The 25,516-nt window shown below is 46.0% G+C and overlaps 1 protein-coding gene across 1 annotated transcript in view; it reads left to right on the top strand.

Moving 5' to 3' along the window:
* Nucleotides 1-25,516, top strand: part of VPS35 (VPS35 retromer complex component) — an 80,683-nt gene that overhangs the window by 42,790 nt on the left and 12,377 nt on the right. Inside the window, exons 7-12 of the mRNA XM_083164914.1 lie at nucleotides 1,987-2,070; nucleotides 3,528-3,637; nucleotides 3,917-4,013; nucleotides 5,155-5,303; nucleotides 8,941-9,148; nucleotides 10,646-10,801. Coding sequence (XP_083021040.1) covers nucleotides 1,987-2,070; nucleotides 3,528-3,637; nucleotides 3,917-4,013; nucleotides 5,155-5,303; nucleotides 8,941-9,148; nucleotides 10,646-10,801 — 804 coding nt within the window. The remainder of the gene's footprint in view (nucleotides 1-1,986; nucleotides 2,071-3,527; nucleotides 3,638-3,916; nucleotides 4,014-5,154; nucleotides 5,304-8,940; nucleotides 9,149-10,645; nucleotides 10,802-25,516) is intronic.

Here is a 25,516-nt window from a genome sequence, read left to right as displayed (position 1 = left end):
TCTATTCCATATCCAGGATACACATCTGGAGTGAAATCTAAGACCAGTTGCTTATAGTAATGTCCTCTTGCCTGGAAGGATCCTGCAGTATTTGACGCCTCTTTCTTTTTTATTAAAAGCTGAAACATTCAAGTTATTTGCCACTACTTTGTTTCCCTCTTTGCTGTAGTCTAATTGAGTGAGTAAAACCTCAGGCTGCGCACAAACGTGATGGCTTTTTAAAAATTAATTAAATATAGCAGTTCTCAAGCAGGCAATTCTTTTAGCAGCATCCCTTGTGCGCATCTACACCGTGGTCAACTTTAATCAGCACCGATTTAAAGTTCGTGCACCATAGACCTAGATAGTTGCTGTCTGTGCGCAATCTTCTAGGACTGTACCTAGTGTCTATGATGGGAGCAGTGAGTTTATTTCCATTGTTTACCTTCTCTTCCCGTTAGTCCCTGATCTCATCATAGGGTTTTCCTGTCCATTTTTATGCTATTTTCCAGTTCTCTGTATTGTGCTAGCTGGCACTGTGGCTTTGTAGCAAGTGATAAGCATACTAGACAGGGGCCCCTATTCTGATTGACATGCTCCCCTGCATGTACTCGCTGGGGAGTGGTTTTTCGCAACTGCACATGTGCATCCACTGTGTGCGAGCGGCCACAGCGAATAGATTATTCTCTGGGTGCTCATACACAACAGTGTGGGCGGGGGTGTCGGGCCTATGGGAACGCCCAGTGTTTCATGGGCCTTCCAATGAAAACTCTGTGCGGTCTCATGGTAATTCCGCGATGGTGTGGGGGGCCAGCAGCTGACGTCAGCGGATGTTTTCTGCCTGCCCGCTTCCCGCACAGGGTGCCTGCTTCCCGCACAGGGTGCCTGCTTCCCGCACAGGGTGCCTGCTTCCCGCACAGGGTGCCCGCAGATATGAGACACCACAGAAGTGCCTCTGATCAGCGAGCGCTTGCAAAATCATTCGATGTTCAGTGACCATCTAATGATTTGGTCCCCACACCTAAGGCTGCAAATGGATGTTTATGCTAAACATCCATTTGCAGCTGTGCGGGGATCGAGCCAGGAGAGGGTGGGGGGGGCGTTTGGTGGACTCGCTGCTAAATTTGCAGAATTGCGAGTCAACCAGAATAAGGGCCAGGGTGTAGCCAGAATAGAAATGAAAAAGTAGCCAAGTGCTTTAATATGAACTATAAGTGGTCATGGGATATATACGGATGACCGGCGGTGAGGATTCAGTTGGTCATAATACTGGTTCCAGCATCCCGAAGGAGGAAATCCCGGCAGGGTACATATAAGTATACTTACCGTCCCCCTGCAGTCTAACTCTTCCTGCTAGTGCCTAACCCTAACCTTCACCTCCCTGCAGCGGTGTTATGACTGCTGGCATCCCGTGGTAACGCGGGGCCTGGTCTGAGCATGGATTACATAGTGACACTTATAGAGGGACGGCTGAGCATGTACAGATATCAGCTGGCTAGATCGTGCATGGGAAATGATTGTTCTGTTGTGCTGGCCTGCATACTGGATTTACTGACTGTTGTAGGTCTGTGGTATCTTTCTCCCTCCTCATTAGTATTCCGTACATATCTGATCCAGGGCATTTGTGCCTGAAGATGACCATGTCATTGTATCTTTAAGGACATCTATTTACAAACAAATACAACAGTTTGTTCCGAGCACACGGTTCCCCAGTAAAATGCCTTTAGCTGTCATTAATTGGTTGCAATTGATAGGGTGCCGCGGATATTAGTCTGCTCACTTTTTATTGAATTGGTAAATAATCGGCACCTATCAGTCAGTGATGTTATTCGTTCAGTTCTATCCAACAATCTCCTTGAATTTGGTTCTAATGACCTGAAAATGTCTCTGTTTGGTCTCATCAAATCAGGAATGTGCAAATGCTTGTTCTGTGACTTGTGAGCATCAGTGGTAGATTGTTTTTTACTCAATTTATATGTGACCATCATTCGTCCCCCTCCCTTTCAGATCGTGTTACCCGGGATCCTGGAGCAGGTGGTCAATTGCAGGGATGCGCTGGCCCAGGAGTATCTGATGGAGTGTATCATTCAGGTGAGCAGAGGACCCGGCCCCATCTGACAGCTGAAATACCCCACAGACTGTTTTTATCCCCCTTCTTTTTTGTGTTTACGTTCATTGTTATGATTGTTGTCATTTTTTGCAGTGTTTATTTTTTTTTTTAGTCTTATCAAATTATTTATAAAGCACCGGCGTTCTCTGCAGCATTTTACGGTTCGTGGCAAACAGCAATTTCCCAATTTTTAATACTGTTGGAAAAGTAGGTGGCAAAATAGTCATTGACGTTCCTCATTAGTAGTACAAGAGATGCGATCTAGATAGAGAACAGCAAAGGTCCTAACACCAGGCAGTGTGGATCTCCAGTGGATAGTCACAGAGGGATACTGTCATTAGGTCTACACTAACTAGGTCAAAAGGTCGACATGGGGTTTTTCACTGTTTTTTGAGCCGACATGTGCCGACAGGCGGTAGTTCATGCCCTACCATCCACTAGGGCGTGGTGGGAGAATAAAATAGTGTGCCGAGCGAAGCGAGGGGATGCGGTGCACTTCAAACTATGTCCATGTTGACTGTCGACATTCGGGTAAAAAAAACAGTGAAGAACCCCATGTCGACCTTTTGACTGTCGACCTTATGATTGTGTTGACCTATACCCATATCGACCTTGCTGCCTGTCGACCTAGTGGTGTCTACCCAATGCTTGCCGACCTAGTTGGTGTAGACCTAACAGCCCACACCAGTCACAGACCTATCTTCTGTACAAACATGCCGATGCACTAGGCGATATGTCAATTCGCTGTAAAACAGACAATATATACCTTAGCTAGTACATAGTATGAATGCCGGTTCTGTGGGGTATCGCAGTCCAAATTCTGACTGAAGTGGAACAAATAGGTTGTGGAGAGGAGAGGTCATTATTGTTGTCATTTAAGAGCTGATATTTGTCAGAATTAATTTGCAAGATAATAGTAATTTACCATTTGCATGAATAAAGTTGGATGTTGGGGGGGGGGGGGAGGAGACAGCAAGTGTTCAGGTTCTGGGGGTACCAGATACGCTAGGGCAGAGAGTGGGAAAAGGAGACGTGTGGAGATTTACTACTTCATTTGTCAGCTGAAATGAAGAGCCGGTGCCGGAGGATGCCTTAAGGGAACGGAGCTAGTTGTTGCCTGGAAACGAGGAAACTTTCATATCCGATTTGTTTTTTGGAGTAATTCTTGGGCGACGTTATTAACAGTAAGATGGTTGAGTAGATATTTAACTCGATTAAAGAAATGTGTGATTATAGGACCAGAGCAGAGACCAGGCTGGAAGTATTTGTTATTTATAAGTTGTGTTCAGCCCAATATCAGTGGTACGAGGACTCATGGGTCATGATGCTAGGACACCTGTGAATGTGGAGATAGAGGGTCCTGCTTGTTACCGTTCGGATCTCCCTCCTATCAGTAGATGTGGCACCTCGGTGTTACCTGTGTGTCTTCCTCTTCCAGGTTTTTCCTGATGAATTCCACCTTCAGACACTGAACCCTTTCCTTCGCGCCTGTGCTGAGCTCCACCAAAATGTGAATGTGAAGAACATAATTATTGCTTTAATTGACAGGTAAATATGCCGACAATTATTGTCAAATATACGCTTTCTGCTGGATTTATTACAGCATGTATTTAAGAAAGAAAAAAAATGTTCCGGATGGTTAGGCTTAGGCTACAGGAGAGGGGGGATTAGGCACTAGGGGAAGTCTTAGTGTTAACCCAGTCGGGTGGCTTAATATAGACCTCATTCCCTTCAGCAGTCGGGCTGTAAGGAACAGCTACATTGTCCTTGTTATCTGTGGCCTTCTGCAGCTGTTGAAGCTGTTAATGGTTCCTCTGTCTGTCACAGGCTCGCGTTATTTGCACATCGGGAAGACGGACCTGGAATTCCTTCAGATATAAAACTCTTTGACATCTTCTCTCAGCAGGTGGCCACAGTCATCCAGGTAAGAAGTGCCAGAATAGCAGCGGCCTCGCTTCTTCATTTGTGTGGTCACTCTGACAGGCCACGTTATGGGATAGACCACGCGTTGCACTCCACTTGCTGATGGACCACTTATGTTCTGTCAAGGGGTGCTGAATCGGTGGACAATAGTTCCACAGCAGTGGGAGGGCGGCACATTGCCTACGTTGACATCTTCAGATATCAGAAAGTAGCATATACAGTACTCAGATATTTGTTTAGAAGTTGCTCACTGCCAGCTTCCATATTCCTGTGAATAACTATTTCACATCCCACGTCACTTTAACCTCAATTAAATAAGCTTTATAGATGCTATCTGTTACGTTATATCTTTGTCTGATTAGCCAACCCCCTGTAACCGCTAAGTAATGCCAAACATTTTTCTAAGACACTTCTTGGTGCACGCATCTGAGTCTGTACTCACGCATCTGAGTCTGAAAAACAGCTCAAGAAAAAAATAACTCCTTAACCTCCACAGGAAACAAACATGCATATTGTCCTCCACAAACAAAATGCAAACCAATTGGTTTCCCCAGCAAGAAAATAAATAAAACATCAACCGCAGTCTGGAAATGAATAGCAAGATGGCCCCAAATAACACATTGGCACACACAAGATAAAAACACATGAAAAAATAAAATTGCATTAGACCTGGCAGAAAAGAATAAAACACATTGGCCCTCGATAGGAAGAATGAAAACACGTTAGCCTCCAATGGAAAAAAGAAAATCTACTCCAACATGGGCATTCAATGATAATATCTTTGATTATACACAGGTGTCTTCATGTTGGTTTCAGGTTTACACGGCAACATCCATATGTGACATTTGTTTTTAAAATATCTTTTATACACACATATATATATTTTTTTAATTTTAAGCTTTTTTATTATCTTTTTATATGAATTTTAAATGTATATTTTTAAGTATCTTGTTTTTCATTTTATCTTTTTTTTAATTTTTTTTATATCCATTATGTCCTTTGTTTCTTTACAATAACCGTCGGTAAAGCATTTGAGGACGTGGAAATAATGTATTCCTACTTTGATGTATGCTTCGTGTGTGTCAGTATCATCATTATTATTCTGACCCCGCTCCTTGTTCGTCTTCTCCTGGCGCACGCAGTCTCGGCAGGACATGCCCTCGGAAGACGTGGTGTCTTTGCAAGTGTCTCTCATTAACTTGGCCATGAAGTGCTATCCTGACCGGGTGGATTATGTTGATAAAGTGCTGGAGACGACGGTGGAAATCTTTAACAAGCTTAACCTTGAGCAGTGAGTACATGTAAATAATAGACTTTGCAGAGGAAAAAGTTGCTGAAGGACTCAGTTGAAAGAGAAGCGATTGTCTTGTGTTCGGCCTTGATGTTGTGAATGAATTGTTCTCCGCTGTCGCATTATTAGCGGTGCTGGCCTTCAAATGGACAATGTGTGTTTTATTTGCAGCAACTTGCACTTTGTCAGTCAAATTTGTGTGCTCTTTTGTGTTTTCTTTCCCCCTCCCCTTTTGTCTATTGTGTGTTGACTCTGAAAACCGAATGAACTGTTTCAAACTGTTGCGTTACTGTTCAGTTTATTAATTCATGCAGAAGTTAGAGGAGTTTTTTATTAATGGACTTCATATCCGTCTGATTGGGAGCGGGCGGTATGCGGCGTGTCAGGTGTCTGTGTTGTGCTGTATGTAGTATGGTCACTCTATATCAGATCAAGCACAGTGTTCATAAATCCGAGTATACACCTGGCGATAATGCTAGCAATCTAGTTTGATGTAAATAAAGACGGGAGCAATATGTCGCTCATTCCTTCATATATCCTTCAAAGAGCGGAAACGGTGTTATGTAAAAGGTGTTCGGCGTGAATCTGCAACTGGAAAGAGAGGCTCGTTTTGCATACTGTGTTGCTTAAAGATGAAGCAATTTGTTACACTTAATATATTGTCACAATTCGCACCCCAACTTGAGGTCAGATACGCTGATACGTGTGGTTTTCTGTCGAGCTGCCACCACGAAGATTATTAAATAGCGCTATTGTGATCACCATACGTCTATATCACACTTATAAATTCACAGGTATTACATGTGTTTAGCATTGGGCTCTCCTGGCATGTGAGTTCATAGAGAACAGGGGTAACTCTGATGGATTTTAGTATTTATTAAGAAATGTAGCGACTTCAAGTGAATAAAGAGGAAAGTCAGAAAACCTAAATAATCTTAAGCCATATACACATGGGGCGATTCTTCTAAGCGATTTTGACTATATCGTCAAAATCGTGTAGAAGGTTTGCCTGAATGGCCCCATGTGTATACAGCAGGCGATAGCGATGCGCAGCCCTGCGGCGTCCCTATCGCATGGCCAAATAGACAGTGCCAGCAAGAATGTTTTGTTTTTGTAATCTGTTTTTATTAGGTAAGAAACAAATGAACAGATATTTGAACATTGAAAGTTAAGGAAGAAGAACATTTTGAATTGTCCCCAATGTATAGCAGTGTTAAAGCTATATTGTCTTACCAGGTATATCCGTGTAAAACTATTGAAGTTCTAGGGATGAGAAATATGGCATTAGAAAAGAGTAAAGTATAGGAAACAAGTAGCAATATTTTTGACTAGACGCCTGCACTGTTTATTTGGCTGCGGCAGGGGAAGGCAGGATGTAGTTGGCTGTCTGACTACATCTTTGTTGCACACTGGAATCAGTGCAAATGGCCGGGAATGCGTCCTGTGTATACTCTGAGGTATTAGGTGTTCTCTGGGAGAGGGGAGACTTGCTATAAGCAGAAGAGTGGACCACTCCTAGCATGAAGCTACTTACTTGAAGCCAACAACCAGCAGTGTCATTCTGATCCTTATAGTCCCACAAAGCACTCCTTCCTCAGTAGCTCGCATTCTCCCAAGAGACCGGAGCAAGACTGTTCCTTTTGTGCTCACTGAAACCTGTGTAGATACAAACGATGCTATTTCTGGGACCACTAAACTCCTGTCACTCTGATAAAGGACGTTTTGGTAGGAGATATGATTCCTCAACCTGCCTAGAGTTTATCCCAAGAAGCTGACACATTGCTGGCCCACTTGTCTGTTTCCAGGGCTAGAACCAGGCAGACCAGATTCTAATTCACATCTTGTCGGGGATTACATAATACAGACCTAGTTTTGAATCTAGCCAAACAGACATTCATGACATATAAATGTCACTTCCAACTGTATCCATGTTGAATGTGTATCCAACTGTATCCATGTCGAATGTGTCGACATTCGGGTAAAAAAACAGTGAAAAAACCCATGTCGACCTAACGCATGTGTCGACCCTGTCCCACGTCGACCTAGACACCGGTCGACCTTCACCCATGTTGACCTAGAACCCTGTCCACTTTGTCGCCTGTCGACCCAACGGTGTCGACGTAATGACTGTCGACCTAAGTGTGGTCGATAAAAGATCCACACCCATCTGGATGGCTCACAGACCATGTTTAGGTAGACAGTTAATAGATTGACATTGACAAATGGTCAACATGGCGATGGTTGACACATAAAAAGGTCGCCAGGATTTATTTTTCCCTTTTTTTTATGTTTTATTTTTTGCTGCACTACTGTAGGCTGCTGTACTGCTGCTCGGAGTCCTCGGTACACACTTTATGCCACAATTGTGCTGTAATGCCAGGGATGACTACTCGTTGCTTAGGTAACTCTTTTAACTAGTGTTCCCCTGTCATGTGTGTGCTGCAAGAGCAGAACCTGGACGGCTCAGTGGTTGCCCTGAGTAACCATAATGAATAGGAGACTAATGCTGCGAGTGCGTGTCAGGCCTTTATTGCACCCCTTAAGTAAGGTGCATAATGATCAAGTGTTTGCATTAAGCAATGGTCATTCACAGGTTTACACATTGCACACAAAGTACAAAAATCGGACCCGTAAGACAATGTTTTACAGGGAGGGGTTTGTGGTTCTCAGGGCCCCCTTCATGTCCTTGCCTGCGATCCACCAGCCCCTTCCCCGTCGTGCCCTTGTGTGTGTGATCCCACAGCCCCCCTTCCCCTCATGCCCTTGTGTATGATCCCACAGCCCCATCCCCCCTCGTGCCCTCGTGTAAGATCCCACAGCCCCATCCCCCCTCGTGCCCTCGTGTATGACCCCACAGCCCATCCGCCCTCATGCCCTTGTTTGTGTGATCCCACAGCCCCCCTTCCCCTCATGTCTTTGTGTATGACCCCACAGCCCCATCCCCCCTCGTGTATGATCCCACAGCCCCTCCCCTCATGTCCTTGTGTGCGGTCCTCTGTTACCCGCACTGTGTAGGTCATTGGCGCCTCTCCTCAGAGATATCCGCTCTTCCTATGGCTTCCCGACTCTTTATTTTTCCATATATCTTTGTGTGTGTGTTAGACCTTTTCACTATGTCCATGTTGACTATTTGGTGTCGACTTATAGACTGTTGACCTAAACACTGTCCTGTTGACCTTTTATATCATCATTGTGGAGTGTGAGGCAGATCCTGTATAATAATAATTCTGTATGAGGAGACATTAGGGTCTGGGGAAATAAATCACCTTCATTTAATTAGAATTGTACATTTTGTCCTCTTTCTCCGGTTTGTTAAAAAGCCATTTATGAAATAACATTTTTAATAACACCGCGGCGGCTTAGACCATTTATAATGTCAGTTTCTCACCTCTTCCTAATTCCGTGTGGCATTGGAAACATGATTGTACAGCGATTCTTCACTTTTATATCCTCCACGAGACCTTCCTAAATGTCAAGTTTTAGTTTAACGAACCTCACCAAAGGGACTTGTATTCTTACTGCTAGAGGATTCAATATGTACAGTGCAGATCCCCGGTATTACAAATGGCATCGCAGCTAAGGAGGAATCTAATCCGGGCCAAGAGCGACCTGTAACCCAAGCTGTCTCTCTTTTCAGCATAGCCACGAGCAGCGCCGTCTCCAAAGAGCTGACCAGGCTTCTGAAGATCCCGGTGGACACTTACAATAACATCCTGACTGTGCTGAAGCTCAAACACTTCCACCCGCTCTTCGAGTACTTTGATTACGAGTCCAGGAAAAGTATGAGCTGCTACGTACTGAGCAGCGCCTTAGAGTACAACACAGAGGTTGGCTCCCAGGAACAGGTAACAGCCGCCCCCTCTGATACCCATCCGCTGACCTTCTACATTTCATTGTCCCAACTTTTCACTAACTTTTTCTGTTGATTGTATTCTCTGTGTATAAAGCAAAAATGAGACCTTCCGCATACCCATGGGAACGCCCCAGCATTTTCATGGCGGATGCCCATAAAATGCTTAGTGTTCCCACGGGCAAGCCTCGTCGAATGGCTCGGCAAGTGTGTAACTGCGCAAGAATACAAATGCGTAAACTCAGACCATCGGGTCTGGGGCCGAATTTGGATTGATATGAGCGATACTGAATCAGCCTCAGAGTCCGCTTATCCAACCTCAGCGTTCAAGGCCCTAGCTTTCATGTTAGAGAGTCACAAATACCAGTTCCCTCATGGGGCCAGATGTACTAAGCTTGAGAAGTGATAAACCACCTGCCAGTCAGCCTGTAACTGATATGCTACATGGCTGCAGTTTGCAGAACGGCGATTTGATACACGGTGCATGCGTAAAGCCCATAGTGCCCCTCGGACTGATTCTATCGCAGCCGTTGAGTAAGTCCTGGGCTGCACACACTTGGGGGAATCGTTCCATAGTGAGAGGCTGTTATCTGGGAGTGTCAGGGATAACGCAGGCATGGCCAGGTGTGGGAGGGGAAGTCATGTGATGTCAGCTCCGCCCCCGATCAGCCTGATTCTATTGCAGCCGCTGAGTAAGTCCTGGGCTACGCACAGACTGCACACACTGGGAAAACCATTCAACAGTGTGTGTGGCTTGCGGATGGATTTGCAGCGAATCACCGATCCAGCTTAAGCCACGCTAAACTATTCTCAGGCTTGCACAGGGAGAGATTTCAGTCTGGCTGGTCGCAGGGATCTGCAATTTATCAGAGCAGAGTTCAGGTCTGAATAACCCCCATAGACCATTGCCTGACTTCTTAAAGCGAGAGAATATAGTTTGGATTGTAGGAGAACGTCTACCACCCACACACATAGAGAACATACAAACTCAACACAGGGCTGAGGTAAGAGATTGAACCCAATATACAAACCATTACACCAAGCCCTGCTGCCCTTCACCTAGAAATGCCCTTCTATCTACTGAGAGTATATGGTGATTGGGTTGACCATTGAAGGTCGACATGGGCTAGATCAACCATCAAAAGGTCGACATGGGGTTTTTTCACTTATTTTTGAGCCATGTGCCAACAGGTTGTATTTCACACCTTACCATCCAAGAGATCGTGTTGGGAGAATAAAATAGTGTGCCGAGGCATCGTGCCCAAAGTATGGCGAGTGCAGCACCGCACTTCAGTGTCTATGTTGACTGCGTCAACATTCGGGTAAAAAAAAACCTGTGAAAAACCCCATGTCAACCTAATGATATGTCGACCTTCCCATGTGTCTACCTTGGCTCATGTTGACCTTCAGTGGTCCACCCAATGCATGTCGACCCTATGATACCCCCACTGAGTATCTTCACTGGGATATATCCTTCTCTGCATTTTCTCAGGTGGATGCCATCATGAACTTGGTATCAACACTCATCCAGGACCAGCCAGACCAACCGGCAGAAGACCCCGACCCAGAAGACTTTGCAGATGAGCAGGCGCTCGTTGGGCGGTTTATTCACCTTTTGCGGTCGGATGACCACGATCAGCAGTACTTGGTAAATTTGCATTTCTAACTCGGTTCTGGATTACAGATGTTTTCTTATTGTGTGAAGCAGTGCTCAGTGGTTTCACCACAGTGGTAATTGTTCTACGGTGCTGTTTGCTGGTGCTGCAAGTCACTGCCCAGAGAGATGCTGTACTCAAAGGTATTGCCTGTCTAACCAAAGCAAGCATTGGATTAGGTTAATCATCATATGGCCACTGGGGGCACTGTGACATTGTAGAATTTATAAAATAACCATGGTTTTAATAAGATTCTTATTATCAAACCCCAAACAGAAGAGGACATGGCCAGTTGTTGTTGTGAAACTACACATCCCAGCATGCCTTGCGATTGTTTTAGCATTCCCTAATAGCAAAACTGTGGCAAGGCATGATGGGACTTTTAGATTCACAACAGCTGGAGGGCCACAGTTTGGCGATGCCTGGTCTAATATAACTATACGATAATGCTGATAAATACTACAATTGCTGACATGAGGTTCATTCCTTAATGAACCTAGTTTCAAATAGAAATGTACTTTGTACGCAAACATCCCCCGTCTTTGTAATGGAATTCTCGGGTATCTGTTATGCTTTTGTATGACCCTTCCCGCTTTCCTTCATTCCGCCCCTTACGTCCTGAAACTGTAATATTCTGTGTTGCTGTGATCTTTCTTATGCTGTGTACACATGGTGAGATTTGACATTACATTTTGATTATATATTCCAAATCGCATGCAGATCGTATGCAGATCGCACAGGTTTTTTACCTTGCGATCCCGATGCGCACTCCTGTGACAGCACAAATCGAAACCCAGATACACAGAGCAGCAATGACCATGTAGTGCAAATCTAATGCAGATTGTATGTAAAAAGTACAGAGATAGCAAAGATTGCATAGCACTCGAATAGCAAGGGAATCTCACAGTGCGTACACACCATTAGAGTTATTATTTGTGGTAACTTGATGTCCAGTTGATGGATTTCTATAGAGGTGCGGACACAGACCTGTGGGGGGCTTGTGATACATGGGAGTTATGAGAGGAGAGTTGAGTGCAGTGAAGCGCACAGTGCGAAGTACAATGCATTACTGGGATGCATGTACTAAGTAAATATAATAAAGTAATGTATGTATGATATTGCATTACTAAGTTAATTATTTATTTATTAACAGTTTGTTATATAACGCACACATGTTCCGCAGCGCTTTACAGAGTAGAGTTGAACAATCACACCAGTCCCTGCCCCAGTGGAGCTTACAATCTATGTTGCCTACCACATGTGCACACACAGACCTTCTAGGGTTAATTTTTGTTGGTTGCCAATTGGTCTACCTGTTTATTTTTGGATTGTGGGAGAAAACTGGAGTACCCGGAGGAAACCCACGCAAGCACGAGAAGAATATAGTTAGGTGAATGGGCTAAAGAAGTTGTCTATGTATGTAATAAGATTTTATATTGTTCTGGAGTGGAGCCCGTGTTATTGGGTATGGTATGGTATGTATGCCAGTGTTTTGAATGATGCCAATAGGTATCCACATAAGGAGTTGATTTACGAACACGTGATACGTTATGAGTGATGAATGATGCTCCATTGACAGGCCTTATGCCTGAGGACTGGGGTAGCCAACCCTAGTCCTCGAGAGCTACCAACAGTGCATGTTTTGCAGGTCTCCTCACAGAATCACAAGTGAGCTAATTAGCTCCATCTGTGGATCCTTTAAAATGTGTCAGTGATTAATGAGTGCAGCAGCTAGGTTGTCTGGAAAATGTGAACTGTTGGTAGCTCTCGAGGGCTAGGGTTGGCTACCACTGCCTTAGGTCAACACCTGAAATAGGTCGACAGGTCAGAAGGACGACCCAAGCATTAGGTCATCAATGAGAATGTCCACAGTCAAGGTTGACATAAGTTTTTCACTTTTTTTTTTTGGGCGCAGACGTGTCGCCATGGGCGGATTTCATGCCCACCATCCACTACGGCGTAATTGGAGAATAAAATAGTGTGCCGAGCACAGCGACGGGATGCAGTACACTTAGGGTTCGATCCTATTAATTGCTACGGGTGCGAGGTGCCGTTCCAACGATTTCTCACCCTTTGAAGGAAAATTAGCTCAAAATTGCTCGCTGCCCTTTTTTGGCAAATTCCATCGGCTGTAAAGTGCATCTGGTGCCGTGATGATTTGCACTTGTGAATTATTCACGGCTAATAGGATCTACCCCTTAGACCAGGGGTGGCCAAACCGGTCCTCGAGATCTACCAACGGTCCATGTTTTCCAGATCACCTAGCTGGTGCACAGCGGTAGTCAATACTAACGGTCACATTTTCAAACCAGCTGCATTCATTCCTACTACAGATCCACAGGTTGCCTGGAAAACATGCACCGTTGGTAGATCTTGAGGACAGGTTTGTCCACCCCTGACTTAGACTCTGTCCATTTATTTATTATTTATTAACAGTTTCTTATATACCGCAGCATATTCCGTTGCGCTTTACAAATGAGACAGTGATAAAACAAACAGGGTATTTACAGACAGATAAAAGGTAGGAGGGCCCTGCTCGAAAGCTTACAATCTATAGGGAAATAGGCATTGATACATAAGGATAGTTACTGTATTCTTTATTGCATCGATTCCACCAGAACCTTCTGATCCTGTCGTCTTTACCCAATTCGACCTATTTCAGGTGTTGACCTAAGGCCTGTTGACCTTCTGTGGTCGATCCAATGCATGCAATGGTTTGCTGTACTCCTACCTACACTACCCTGTAGCTGTATGAGTCACCTCAGTAGGGTGTATCACATCGTGTGCAGCGTTCTCCATCCTAGCTGTCGCCGATGCCGGCATTGAGCCCCTTCCAACAGCTGCTCTTATGTGGATAGGTAACGAGATTTTACAGATGACACATAATGGTGACATGAATGTGCTCGCCTTTCCTCCTCCTATTGTTACACCATAGAAATGCACTTTCAGTTCAGCATTCAATTCATCATCCTACAGCCTATTGTTATAAGGCTGAAAGGTTATATCTGGCACAATGCGGGCGGTACTTAGTGCCCACTCTAGGATTCTGCAAGGGCAGGGGGCTGATTGCTGGCAGGGCACATTTTAGTGCGGAAGGGGAAGGGCACTTTTTTTAGACGCGACACATCGATAAAGCTTTTACAGTATATACAATTATCAAAAGAAATACACACTCTTTGTGTGTAGATATATTAGTCACCAGCCTGTCCACAATTGTGGACCTGCTGGCAACCGGGACTCTGTCATGCTAAGGTGTGTAGGGATGTGTGTTTACCCAAACAGGGCTTTGTCAGGCACCACCTACTGGCCACTGACACACCATAGAGGTGAGGAGCAGGGTTTGGCTATTATTATATAGGATATATAGATATCATTCTATAAATAGACCTATTAACTATACAAATATATCTATACAGTAAGTGGTGAGCGAATTTGCCATATTTGCTCGTAGAATCTATTTCTCAGTCGTCCATCCTTGTGACACAGCTAACTGTGACACGCCAACGGCAGGGGTGTATGTTTTACCTTGAGTCGCTGGATACTCTTGGTTCCACGCCGGTTCTTCGCCGTGTCGGCCGTAGAGAACACACCACCCAGGGACTCAAGCAAGGCGCCCAGCAGGTACAACCGCTTATGTTTTATTTAGTGCAAAGAAGACGCAAATAATCAATAGGCATGTGAGCGACAAAAAGTATTTTGAACAATTTACAGATCTAGTAACCAATCAGATCCGCCTTGCGGACTACCACCCCTATGGGGTCAATAAACTCTAGTACCACTCTCACGTAAACCTCCAGTATACTGGGGAGTGGGTAGACTGATCCTGTCAACCGCCAACTGGGTCCTTACAGGTGACAGCATACTCACTCGCTATGCAATTAACAATGAATAACCCTCGGCATCTGATACGTATATCTACTGAGTACACTGACATACTATACATTTAAAACACCAATAGCAACAGGTCACATAACATATAATAGACACAATAAAACACAGGGTTAGATGAACACTCTTCTTAGGGTGAAGTCCAGAATACTGTCCCTGGGCAGAATAACAGTTACTGGATCCTTCTAGTAATTTAATCAAGCACCCCTTGCAACCTAAACTTGGGCCACAAGATGGAGCTGTCTCTCCACGTGCCGGGGCAAAGCACGAGGGGAATGCTCCCACAACACAATAGAGGGTACATGTGCGGGTACTCCGTTAGAGTGCCTCACTGGGTCATAAGAACCCCTATCACACGGCTGGAGGGTTGGCGAGTAGGGTAACATACAGTAAGGTCCCACGTCGGTCGTCAAAGGTGAGAGTATGGGCCAAACAGGCTCCCTGGTTACCCAGTATCTTAGTCAAAGTGGGCTACCCAGGATTTGTGGGCACAGTGGGGTTCTGCTGGGGCACAGTGGGGTTCTGCTGGGGCACAGTGGGGTTCTGCTGGGGCACAGTGGACGGTACCTGGTGGCCGGAGGCAGTTGCAGGCTCCTGCCCGTCACGATGCTGCTGCCTGGCGTCCGCCTGGCTGGCTGCTGAATCTCTTCGGCGGCGGAGGGCACACTAGTGTGGGCGCTGCTACTGCAGCGTTGCCACACTCAGGCGCTCTCTCCGGTCCCGCCACGTCGCGCTGCTGCTGCCCGGGTATCTGGGGCTCCTGTTCTCCCCTCTCGCGCCGGGCTGTCACTTCCGCATCTTTCCCAGGCAGGTCACTGTCGGTTGGAGGCGGCGGCTCTCTCCCGTCTTCCGTCAGCCGGGCTCCTCTCTCATTCCCAGCTGCTCTCTGCCATGTCTCTCTTCGTCCTTCTCCCCGCCACGCGCGCTGCTCCTCTCCGTGCTGGGACCTCTGATCCCTCTCCGCATCCGCCTCTCCTCACTTCCTCCTTTCTCCTATTCGTCCTCCAGTGCTGTCACTCAGCCTGGGGACGTTTCTGCGCGCCCCAAATGATCCGGGCATTACCCCTAAGGTCCCGCTGCTGGGACTCTCTAGAAATAGGCTGGGGTGCCACATAACCATGGGATGTAGGAGGGTCCGCAGGAGCAAGGCACCTATGCTAACTTGTTTGAGAGGCAGGCTCCTCCCTTCTGCATCCCAGCATTCCTCAGTTCGTTTTAGGTGCCCACTGGAGTGGGTCCTGTGCTGACTGGCTGCGGGCTGCAGTAGTTTGTAGAGTAGCTAGGTGTTTTTTTTTTTTTATCTCTTAGTGACAGGCTACAGTGTGAAACTTCCAGAGGAAGTTTGTTTACACTGAGAGCCCAGCAGAGGCGCTGACAGAAGCGCGTCCCGTCAGCACTGTGTGCAGAGAGACGCTGTCTGCCCTCTCTGTACATCGCTTTAACTTCCATAATGGGAGGTTTCTTGGGCCCTGAGGTGAGTCCTGAACCGGCTCCCTGCTTAGGGGGGGATCTTGGGGTACGGACCCCCCCCTGCTGTGGCGCCGTCATTTTACCGGGTTTATAGGCAGAAATCCTTAGGGATTTGATGCCTATTACAGGAGTCCAGCACAGCTGGATGCTTCCAAGTGGTCCCAGATGGAGGGGAGACACTGGAAGAAAGGAGAAGCACTTGGTAGGAGCTGCTGAGTGGGGGAAGGCGCCAAAAGGCTTCCCTCCCCGCTGAAGCAGAGACTTGGTCTCTTCCTGCACTCTGTTCGGGCGCCTTTTCTCTCCACATTGCGGAGCTGAAGGAGGATTTCACACTGCAGAGCTGAGTGGAAGGCTTCTCCTGGACAGCGCTTCCCCTGGTTACCGCTGAGGGTCCGTTGCAGCAAACAGATAAGTACTGGAATATATATTATTCTGTACAAACGCCTGACATTGTGCACTGTGTGTTATCATGGCAGAAGGGTGTAGTGCAGCTGCTCTTGGCGAGGGAGCGTCTGTCATGTTAATTAACTGCAGTTTTTGCGGAGTTAAATTAACTATTGAGCAGATGGATCAGGGGGATTTGTGCCCCGTTTGTGACTCTCTGCCCAGTGGGGCTCAAGCCCAGAGGTCTGAGCAGCCTGAACCTGCGTGGGTGGCTGCCTTGGGGAGATCTATGAATGCCTTAGTACAGGCTTTGAATAGGCAGAGCGATTAGCTTGTTATGTCTCCTAGGCCTTTTTCCTCCTCTCAACCTTCTGTGGGCTCTATTACCCCATCTCAGGGGGACCCTGCCTTATTGCAGGTTATGCAGGACACTGCGCAGTGTCTCCACAAAATGAATACCTTCATGGAGCAGTTATCTAAAGGTGGCCATACATCAGAAAGATATTGTACCCAATCATACAATCTCAACTGATTGTAAGATGGATTGTATGCAGATTGTGTGCACATCTTATGTACATAATCATACAATCAATCAGCAGATGGATTGTATGACTGATTGTAAGATGGATTGTATGCAGATTGTGTGCACATCTTGTGTACACAATCATGCAGTAGATGGATTGTATGATTGATTGTATGATCGATTGTGTGTAGATTGTGTGTCCAAAAACCACCAAGGACTGCCGGGGATTTCAAGGGAAATTGTACACAATCATGAGCGCAATCGATCTTAAGATCGATCTTTCTGATGTATGGCCAGCTTTAGGCTCCTGAGGTTACTTCACCTAGGCACCCTCTAGCCACGCCTCCCCTTCTTAATTTAGAGTCTGAATATAAAGGGGAATGTACTGAAGATACGTTTTGGGACCAGAGGGAAAGATTTGAGTCTTCTGTCCCTGGTATTGAGGATTTGATTGTAGCAGTTAAACAAACATTAAATCTCTCAGATGAGGATACGTTCCAGTTCAGGGTGTATTTAAGAAACTGGGCAGGGATGCAGTTACTTTTCCCTTGCATGAGGGCATGATCGCATTACTTGGGGAACCATGGAAGATGCCTGATAAAAGGCTACTCATGCCCAAGAGATTTGCAAACATGTAGCCCATGCCTGAGGAGCATGTGACATTGTGGGAAAAGATCCCTCTGGTGGATGCACCTGTTGCTAGGTTGTCCTAAAACCACTGCTTTGCCTGTACAGGGAGGTACTGCTTTCAAAGACCCTGTAGATAAAAAGATTGAAGGCTATCTTAAGGCTGTGTTTGAAGGCGTGGGCTGTACCTTACGTCCGATTATTGCATCTGCTTGGGTATCTAAGGCCATGATGAAGTGGGCTGATGCCTTGTGTATTCAGCTCCAACCTGACACAGAAGCATTTGCTTTGGCTGAAGAGCTGAAGTGTGCAGCAGAGTATGTTTGTGAGGCTGGTGAAGAAGGTGCCAAGTGTCCGCCACCTCCATGACAGCTAGGAGAGCTCTCTGGCTTAAGGCTTGGGAAGCTGACAGTGAGTCCAAGAAGTCTCTAGAGGCATTGGCTTTTCAGGGAGAACTTCTTTTTGGGGCAGAACTGGATTCTCTTATCAAGCAAGCCACGGGGGGAAAGAGCACTTTCCTTCCCACCACACCTAAGCACTCAGTGTATAGGTTTGGGGCATTTAGGCCATAATGTCGTTCCTCCTTTTGAGGTGGTGCGTCCAGTAGAGGTTGTCAGGTAGGGGAAAGTTTCCCTCTTGCAAAGGAAGGGAGCCCAAATCCCGTTTCGGGGCCTTTGCGAAGAAGCACCCGTCCAAAAGTGAGGATAAGTCCTCAGCATGATGGAGCGGAGACTCTAGGATCAGAGTGGGGGGTCGCCTCCTGCAGTTCCGGGATGTGTGGAATCTCTCCATCCCGGACCCTTGTGTTCTCTCCATCATTTCCAGGATCAATCTCAGGGGACCTCCTCCAAAGAGATTTCTCCCAACACCCCTGCCACAGGAAGCTCGCTTGCGAAAAGCCCTCTTGTGGGTGGCAACGACACTTCTCGTGAAGGGAGTGGTGATCCTGGTGCCTCAGGAGGAAAGAAAGGATTTTATTAAATTCTTTTCTTAGTCCCCAAACCGGACGGTTCCTTCAGACCCATTCTAAACCTGAAGTCTTTAAACCTTCATCTGCGGGTGGACCACTTCAGGATGGAATCTCTGAGGTCAGTGCTTTTAAGCATAGAACCTGGAGAATTTCTAGCATCAGTGGACATACAGGATCAATCTTTACTGCCTTTCGCAATAGGAGTTTCAGGCTCTACCTTTCTGGCTGTCCACAGCACCGAGAGTTTTCACAAAAGTGATGGCTGTCATGGCAGCGGCTCTCAGGTTAAAGGGGATTGTGATTATCCCATACTTGGACAACCTCTTGTTCAAGGCGGAATCTGCAGAGAAGTTGCAGGAACATCTGACGATTGCAACGCAATTTCTCCGAGACCAGGGATGGATGTTTAATCTGCCAAAATCTCACTTAACACCCACTCATTTACACATCTACATCGTGTATTCCTCCCAGAGTCCAAAGCGGTGGACATTCGCCGGTTGGTGATGTCGAGAGGTAGAAAAGCCGGTGGCCGTCGGGACCTCGAGTGTCTGGGTTTTGACTGTGTGGATCCCGACCTCTGGGTAATGACTGTCGGGATCCCAACTGTCGGGAAAATGTCCAGCACCCTTTGCCTACAGCCAGTGACGCTCTGCAGGGAGACTTCATAGCTGGTGCATGCATGTCTGATATGTCGGCTCTACGCATACTTTGCTAGACATGGCTTTTGTCTAGGAGTGTATAGATGTTCTTAGATGTTGTCTGCTCTCACTTTAACCATTGGGCATTCTAACGAGTGGTATCCTCCGAAGAGCCCAACTATTCCTCCTCGGTGTAAAAAGGCAGAGATTGTGGTTGATCAGAGGGAAACTTTTTAGCATCATGTCCACTCCTAGGACCTTTGCTGTTTTGCTACCAATTGCTCATTGTGAATGTGATAATTGGGTCGACCACATGTTGGTCAACAGTCATTATGTCGACACGGTTAGGTCTGTAGCTGTGTGTAGCTTGGAGCTTATTACGGTGCCTAAAGGAATGGTGTAACCATAGGTGACACTGGGACTTTAGGGTATAGATGTTGATGAGTGAAGCCTCAGTCTTCCTATATTTTGACTGGGATTCTCTCACTATATCCCTCTATGCTCCGATTTCATAGGAGACACCTGACACACTCCCAACACACAGGGTGAGCCCAGTCAAATCAAGGAAGTTTTAAAGTGCCAGGTTCCACTCACCATCTATACCCCAGAGTACCAGTGTCCCCTATGGAAACAGAATGATCATTTGCTAGTACTGTTCAAAAATGTTTAGTGTAAAAACTGGTTAAATAAGATCTCAGGGCTGCTGTTTACTATATATATATGTGGCAGTGGACTCAGATTTGTGCCGGAAGATTAAAGCTGGGCAGTAAATGTGGTGTTGATCGTGAAATTATGTTGCTGATTTCAGGTGGCATGACAATATCGAATCTTTATAACAATAAGGGTTGGTTTTACCGCTATGGATGGAAGATATGGTTGTATGAGCTCTGTTTATAGCTGGCGGTCTAGCCTCAATCTGCCCGACTTGCCCATACACGTACGGGACCAAATTGGAAGTGGAGACGGATGCAAATTGCTGATAGAAATTTAAGACTTTTTTGTTGTTTTTGAATATTCTGTTAGGCGTTCCTTATTTAATCATCTATTCTATAAATCCTTAATTACAGTATTTTCTCCTATAACAAAAGCTGCCTGGAAGCCGGTTACCTCTTGTGTATTAAATGGACAGGCGGTTTGTATTCAATGTAATTAAGACGGCTATTCAGTGTTTAGCCTGACAGATGCTTCTAGATTGTGTAAAGGTCTCGTTGCCGTACGCCGGAGGAATAATTACTTTCATTGTGTGCGTTTTCATCTGAGTTTTCTGGTCTATTCAAATTGCGCTCACAACATCCTGGTTCTCCACCCTATCAATCCATTTTTAATATCCTTTATCGGTTTCTGCCATCTCAGCAGATGGGGGGGCACGCCAGAGCAGATCTGCCAGCCACGGAGTGTTATTAGGGACAGGGCCGCGCGGCATCCTGCGCTGACACTGCTTCAAGTCCTGCCAAATGCTGTGCTGTCGAGGAAGAGACGATTGTGGGGTGATGTGCGAAGCCTTGCAGAGAAAGAGAAAGCTCCAGCCAATCTGCTCATAACTGCCATGTTAGTATGTTTGAAAAATGACAGTTAGGAACTGACTGGTTTGGTACCTTTTCTCCATCGGGGATGGGTCATTGGGTCGACCCAATTTAGCTCTACATGCATTTGGTTGACACCTGAAGTAGGTCAGCACAGGTACACCATCTAAGTGTACAGCGTGGCTTGCTATGCTTCGGGCATGGTGCCCCTCTGCGTATGGCACACTATACGGGATATGCTGACCACACGTGAGCGGTCCCTGATATTGATGGAGTCTGTGTAACCTGATGCTCCAGCTGCAGTCAGAGTCTGGCCACACGTGGGCTGTAACAGGTAATGATGACTTCAGTGTAATCTGATGTACCGGGTGTTACGCATTGCACAGCATCTATAAGTGCTGACCACACATGTCACGTTCAATGTTAATCTGCAATTTGGGAGTTTACGGAACACATGTAATCTGGTGGAAAATCTCCTGTATTATCTTAATGATAATGTATTCATTGGTGTCGTCGTGTTTGTAAATCGGCACGTGAGAGCGGGCTATGCAAATGTCCCATTAATGCAGCTTCCTAACATTTCCTCTATAACCGCTCATAGTCCTTGGTGCGACTCGGTCTGTCCATAGCTCTGGATCGGAGGTCTGCTGGGGATCAATGCCCTGACCTACAGCACTCTTATCCCAACGAGCAGGCGCTGAGATCTATTCCTCAGCTTCTCTATAAATAAGGTCGCTGTCTAGGAGCTCACACTTCCCTCCGGCAGCGGGAAGGTAGTGATTAAGTTGGCTCTTACGGAGACTTGTTACATTTCCAGCACTTGTTTAGCTGTCAGGACGTAGCGGGTGACACTGACAGATCTCCATTTTCACAATAAGAAGCAATTTCCCAAAGTCTCCCGGGTGTATTGAATAAATGACAAGACGTACTTTTAACAGCTTTATGTCCGATATGAACTGGGTGTTCCTGAGCTTCTTTTGCAGTGGCGGAGATAATGGGCATAGAGAGGAACTAGAATACAGCGGGAGACGGTGATTTAGTTCTCTGTAAGGCGCTCATTCTCTCGTATTTATGTAGGAAAAATGTGACTTTGTGGTCCGTTCTCTCCATGCTCCCCAATGATCGCTTATTGCGGAATTCTAGGTCTTGGCAGCATTCTTTCCAATCTTAGAACGATGTAGAAGTGTGATTTCAAGTCCGGACTGGCGTCTGGGTGAAATATAAGTGGAAGAGATTTGGCCACGAGGCACTTTGAGAGTTACAGCTCTAACGTTTAACAAATCTCTTAAAAACAATTTGCGTTAAGGGGAGGATTAATCAGATACCCTCAAGGTTGTATCTTGCCGTGGTCTTCTAGACGTGTAGGTCAAGCTCGAGTGGCTGCATTTAGCAAGTGTATCTTTGGAGGTAATGACTTGGTCTGTCCTCTAGCTAGCAAGAAAAGTTCTTGTATGCGTGTGTACAGAGTTAATGCTTCAGGTTCCGTTAAAGTTTAATAGAACCATGGTTCCAGTAGACACCGGTACGAGGCCCGATAGATTGTGTATAAAGGCTACAATATAGCTTCCTTACGTGGAATGGTGCACAGCTACTGAGATATCCTACCATTGTGTTATCAGGTAATATGTCACCTTGGTGCGTTGTGTGACCAAGAATCAGTGTTGCAGATGTAGCACAAGCTCAGAGGTGAGTAATTGTGGCAGCAGATTAAAACTATCTTGAAAATTGTCCTGTCTACTTGGGGGTGATTCAGGGGACCCTCCATTGTTATGCAGGGAAGAGTGGGCGACAGGTGGCTTTTTTAGATTTTAAAAGTAGCCTGGGGGTGTCATCATTTATGCTGTAATTTATTAATGTGTACACAATGTCAACATTCGGAGAGGGAAGTGAACCCGGGGGAGGGTAAGTCTGGGGTGCTAAGTGGGTGGAAGGGTAAGTCTGGAGTGCTATGGGGGGAGGGTTTGGCTGGGGTGCTAAGTGCGGAGGGTAAAGGTGCCCACACACCAGAACGATTTTTTTTTCCTATTTCCGACCGCGATTTTTACCGATAATCAGCCGCAAATTGGCTGATATCGATCGGATGCGCGCTCCCGCTGATCTTTCGCTAAATCTTCGGTTCTGATCTTACATGCTGCATGAAAGATTAGAAGATTTAGCAAAAGATCCATAGGAACGCTCATGGGGTCTTAAGATAAATCTTTGAAGATGTGCGCTTGCCTGAAATCTTTTGTCCAGGATGGACAAAAGATTTCAAGGCTAATTTATGTGCAAGATCACAGATCTATCTAGTGTGTGGGCACCTTAAGTCTGGGGCACTAAGGCGGGGAGGGTTTGTCTGGGGCGCTTAGGCGGGGAGGGTTTGTCTGGGGCGCTTAGGCGGGGAGGGTTTGTCTGGTTCGCCAAGGGAGGGATGCCGAACCTACCAATCATGTCGACAGTATGACCATCTTAACAAAATATACCACACCCATATTCTCTGTACAGTGTTGTGTACTATGGGGGTTTTCACATGTGTATGCTTGAATATGCTCATGTGCTAACCCCGGGAGCATCTGCTCTGGACAGGGAGGTCCGGGGGTGGTAGGGGAATGCCTGCATGGAGCGGGAGACTTAAGTCACATGATGTCTGACCCCCCCCCCCCCCCCCCCCCCCCTTAGTTGTTTTGCGGCTGGAATAAAAGACCAGACGACCCCCGCGCCTACAGTCTCTCTACAACTCCTGTAGCTCTCACTGCCTGCCTGCCTGTTTTCTGTTGCTGAAAGCTACACGATTCTGTCCCCGTGTGACTGCACTCATCCCAACTCCCTTTTTATCTTTTTGGTGAATGCAGATGACACGTCTCCTAATTGTCTAACGCTATCCAGTAATCGCATGCAAAATCAACACTTGGGAATCTAGCGAGCCCATGCTCTGCAAATGCAGGCAGTGATTGATTCTCCACAATGTACACCAGCCAGAATACCAAGGGGGCCTCTTCTGTAAATGCTAAGTGATTCATTATCTTATTCATTACCCATTTAATTGGCTTGGATTGATCAAGCGGCCTCTACTGTGCAACAGGTGGCGGTTTCTCCACAACAAAATGGATTCTAATTCCCAACTCTCACCCTCGTGGCGCCGGAGTCCTCCATGTAATTAATTCCTACGATTTCCTCCACTGTTACTGCAGGTTCTGCTTCCTATTAGGCGCATGATGTATCCAGGCCACAGCGGCCCCGGCATCAATATGTTCGACTTGCATCTTTAAACTAATAATTCTTTACCCCAAACTGGGCTGCTTCCATTTTTCCTCTCTTAATAAATGAGTTTTAAGAAACCTGTATAAACCTAATGTATGTTAATTATTTCCCCCATGCTGCAAGATGCACATTGTTATATAGAAGACATTTTTAAATGCCTTTTGATACACAAAGAGTCCCGGGGAGACCTGCTCTGCACCAGAAAGCTTTGCATGTTGAAGTATTCCATTTATTAGGTTCTCCGTTCTGTTTCTCGTGGGTTTAATTTCCCAGATACCTTGGACTCCATTGTATGACTAACTGGGGGGCTCACATCCGTTTCATTACTCTTGCCTTAATCTCAGTTCCATTTTTCTTTGGAGAGTTTAGAATTTTTTCACACCGCAAATTATATAGTTATTAGCCAGCATAATAAGCGGTGAGGATTTCTCCTACATTATACGCCGGCTATGAACGTATAACCTTTATTCCCTGCTCCGTTTATTAGTTATACTGTTATAGAACTTGTGTTGCTTGACTGTATCTATTAGCAAGGTCCGTCGTCCTGCAGCCACCATCGACTCTTCACACTTTACCCTCATCGTCTTCCACCTGTCTGCTGGACATGATCTCCTCCCATCTCCTCTTCTCCCTCTTTAACTTGCCTGCACTTTCTCTTCTCTGTGCGGGTTCTTCCCTCCATCTTTTATATATGTATTGTCCCCACTCTATTTCACGACCCCCTGTCTCTCTGTCCAGGTCCTGGTCCATTCATCTCCTTCGTTTGCTTCCAAACTCTGCGACGGACTGTCCTCAGTCAGTGTCTTAACAATGTATTCAGTGCACAGTCTGGGGGTCCCTACGCCTTATCCTACACTCCCTGGCCTCTGCTTTTTGATAGTCAACCACACTATTGTTCAGGTCTTGTGATGGTAAGATTCTCATCTGGTTTACCTACTTCCCTAACATCGCCTTTTAGTGTCTCATGCCTCATCACTTACACTTACGTGTTCTCACATCACTCATTTGCTCTATTTATGCCTTTTCACTGTAAACTAAATCTCTCCCTCAGTCTCCTTTTAGTCACTACACAATGGCCCTTATTCAGATCTGATTGCAGTACAAATTTGTTCGGAAAATGGGCAAAACCATGTGCACTGCAGGTGGGGCAGATGTAACATGTGTAGAGAGCGTTAAATTTGGGTGGGGTGTGTTGAAACTGAAATCTTAATTGCAGCGTAAAAATAAAGCAGCCAGTATTTACCCTGCACAGAAACAATAATAACTAACACAAATCTAACTCCCTATACATGTTACATCTGCCCCACCTGCGGTGCACATGGTTTTGCCCATTTTCCAAACAAATTTGTACTGCGATCATATCTGAATAAGGGCCAATGTGACAGTGGTTGCCATGGTAGTTACAGGACCAAGAAAAAAACAATAATTGCCAAATTGCTCCGTAT

This window comes from Crinia signifera, chromosome 11 (genome assembly GCF_055691185.1).
Source record: "Crinia signifera chromosome 11, ASM5569118v1, whole genome shotgun sequence".
Classification (NCBI taxonomy): Eukaryota; Metazoa; Chordata; class Amphibia; order Anura; family Myobatrachidae; genus Crinia; species Crinia signifera.
Note: the sequence above shows the minus strand (reverse complement) of the source record. Positions and strands in the feature narration are given on the sequence as shown.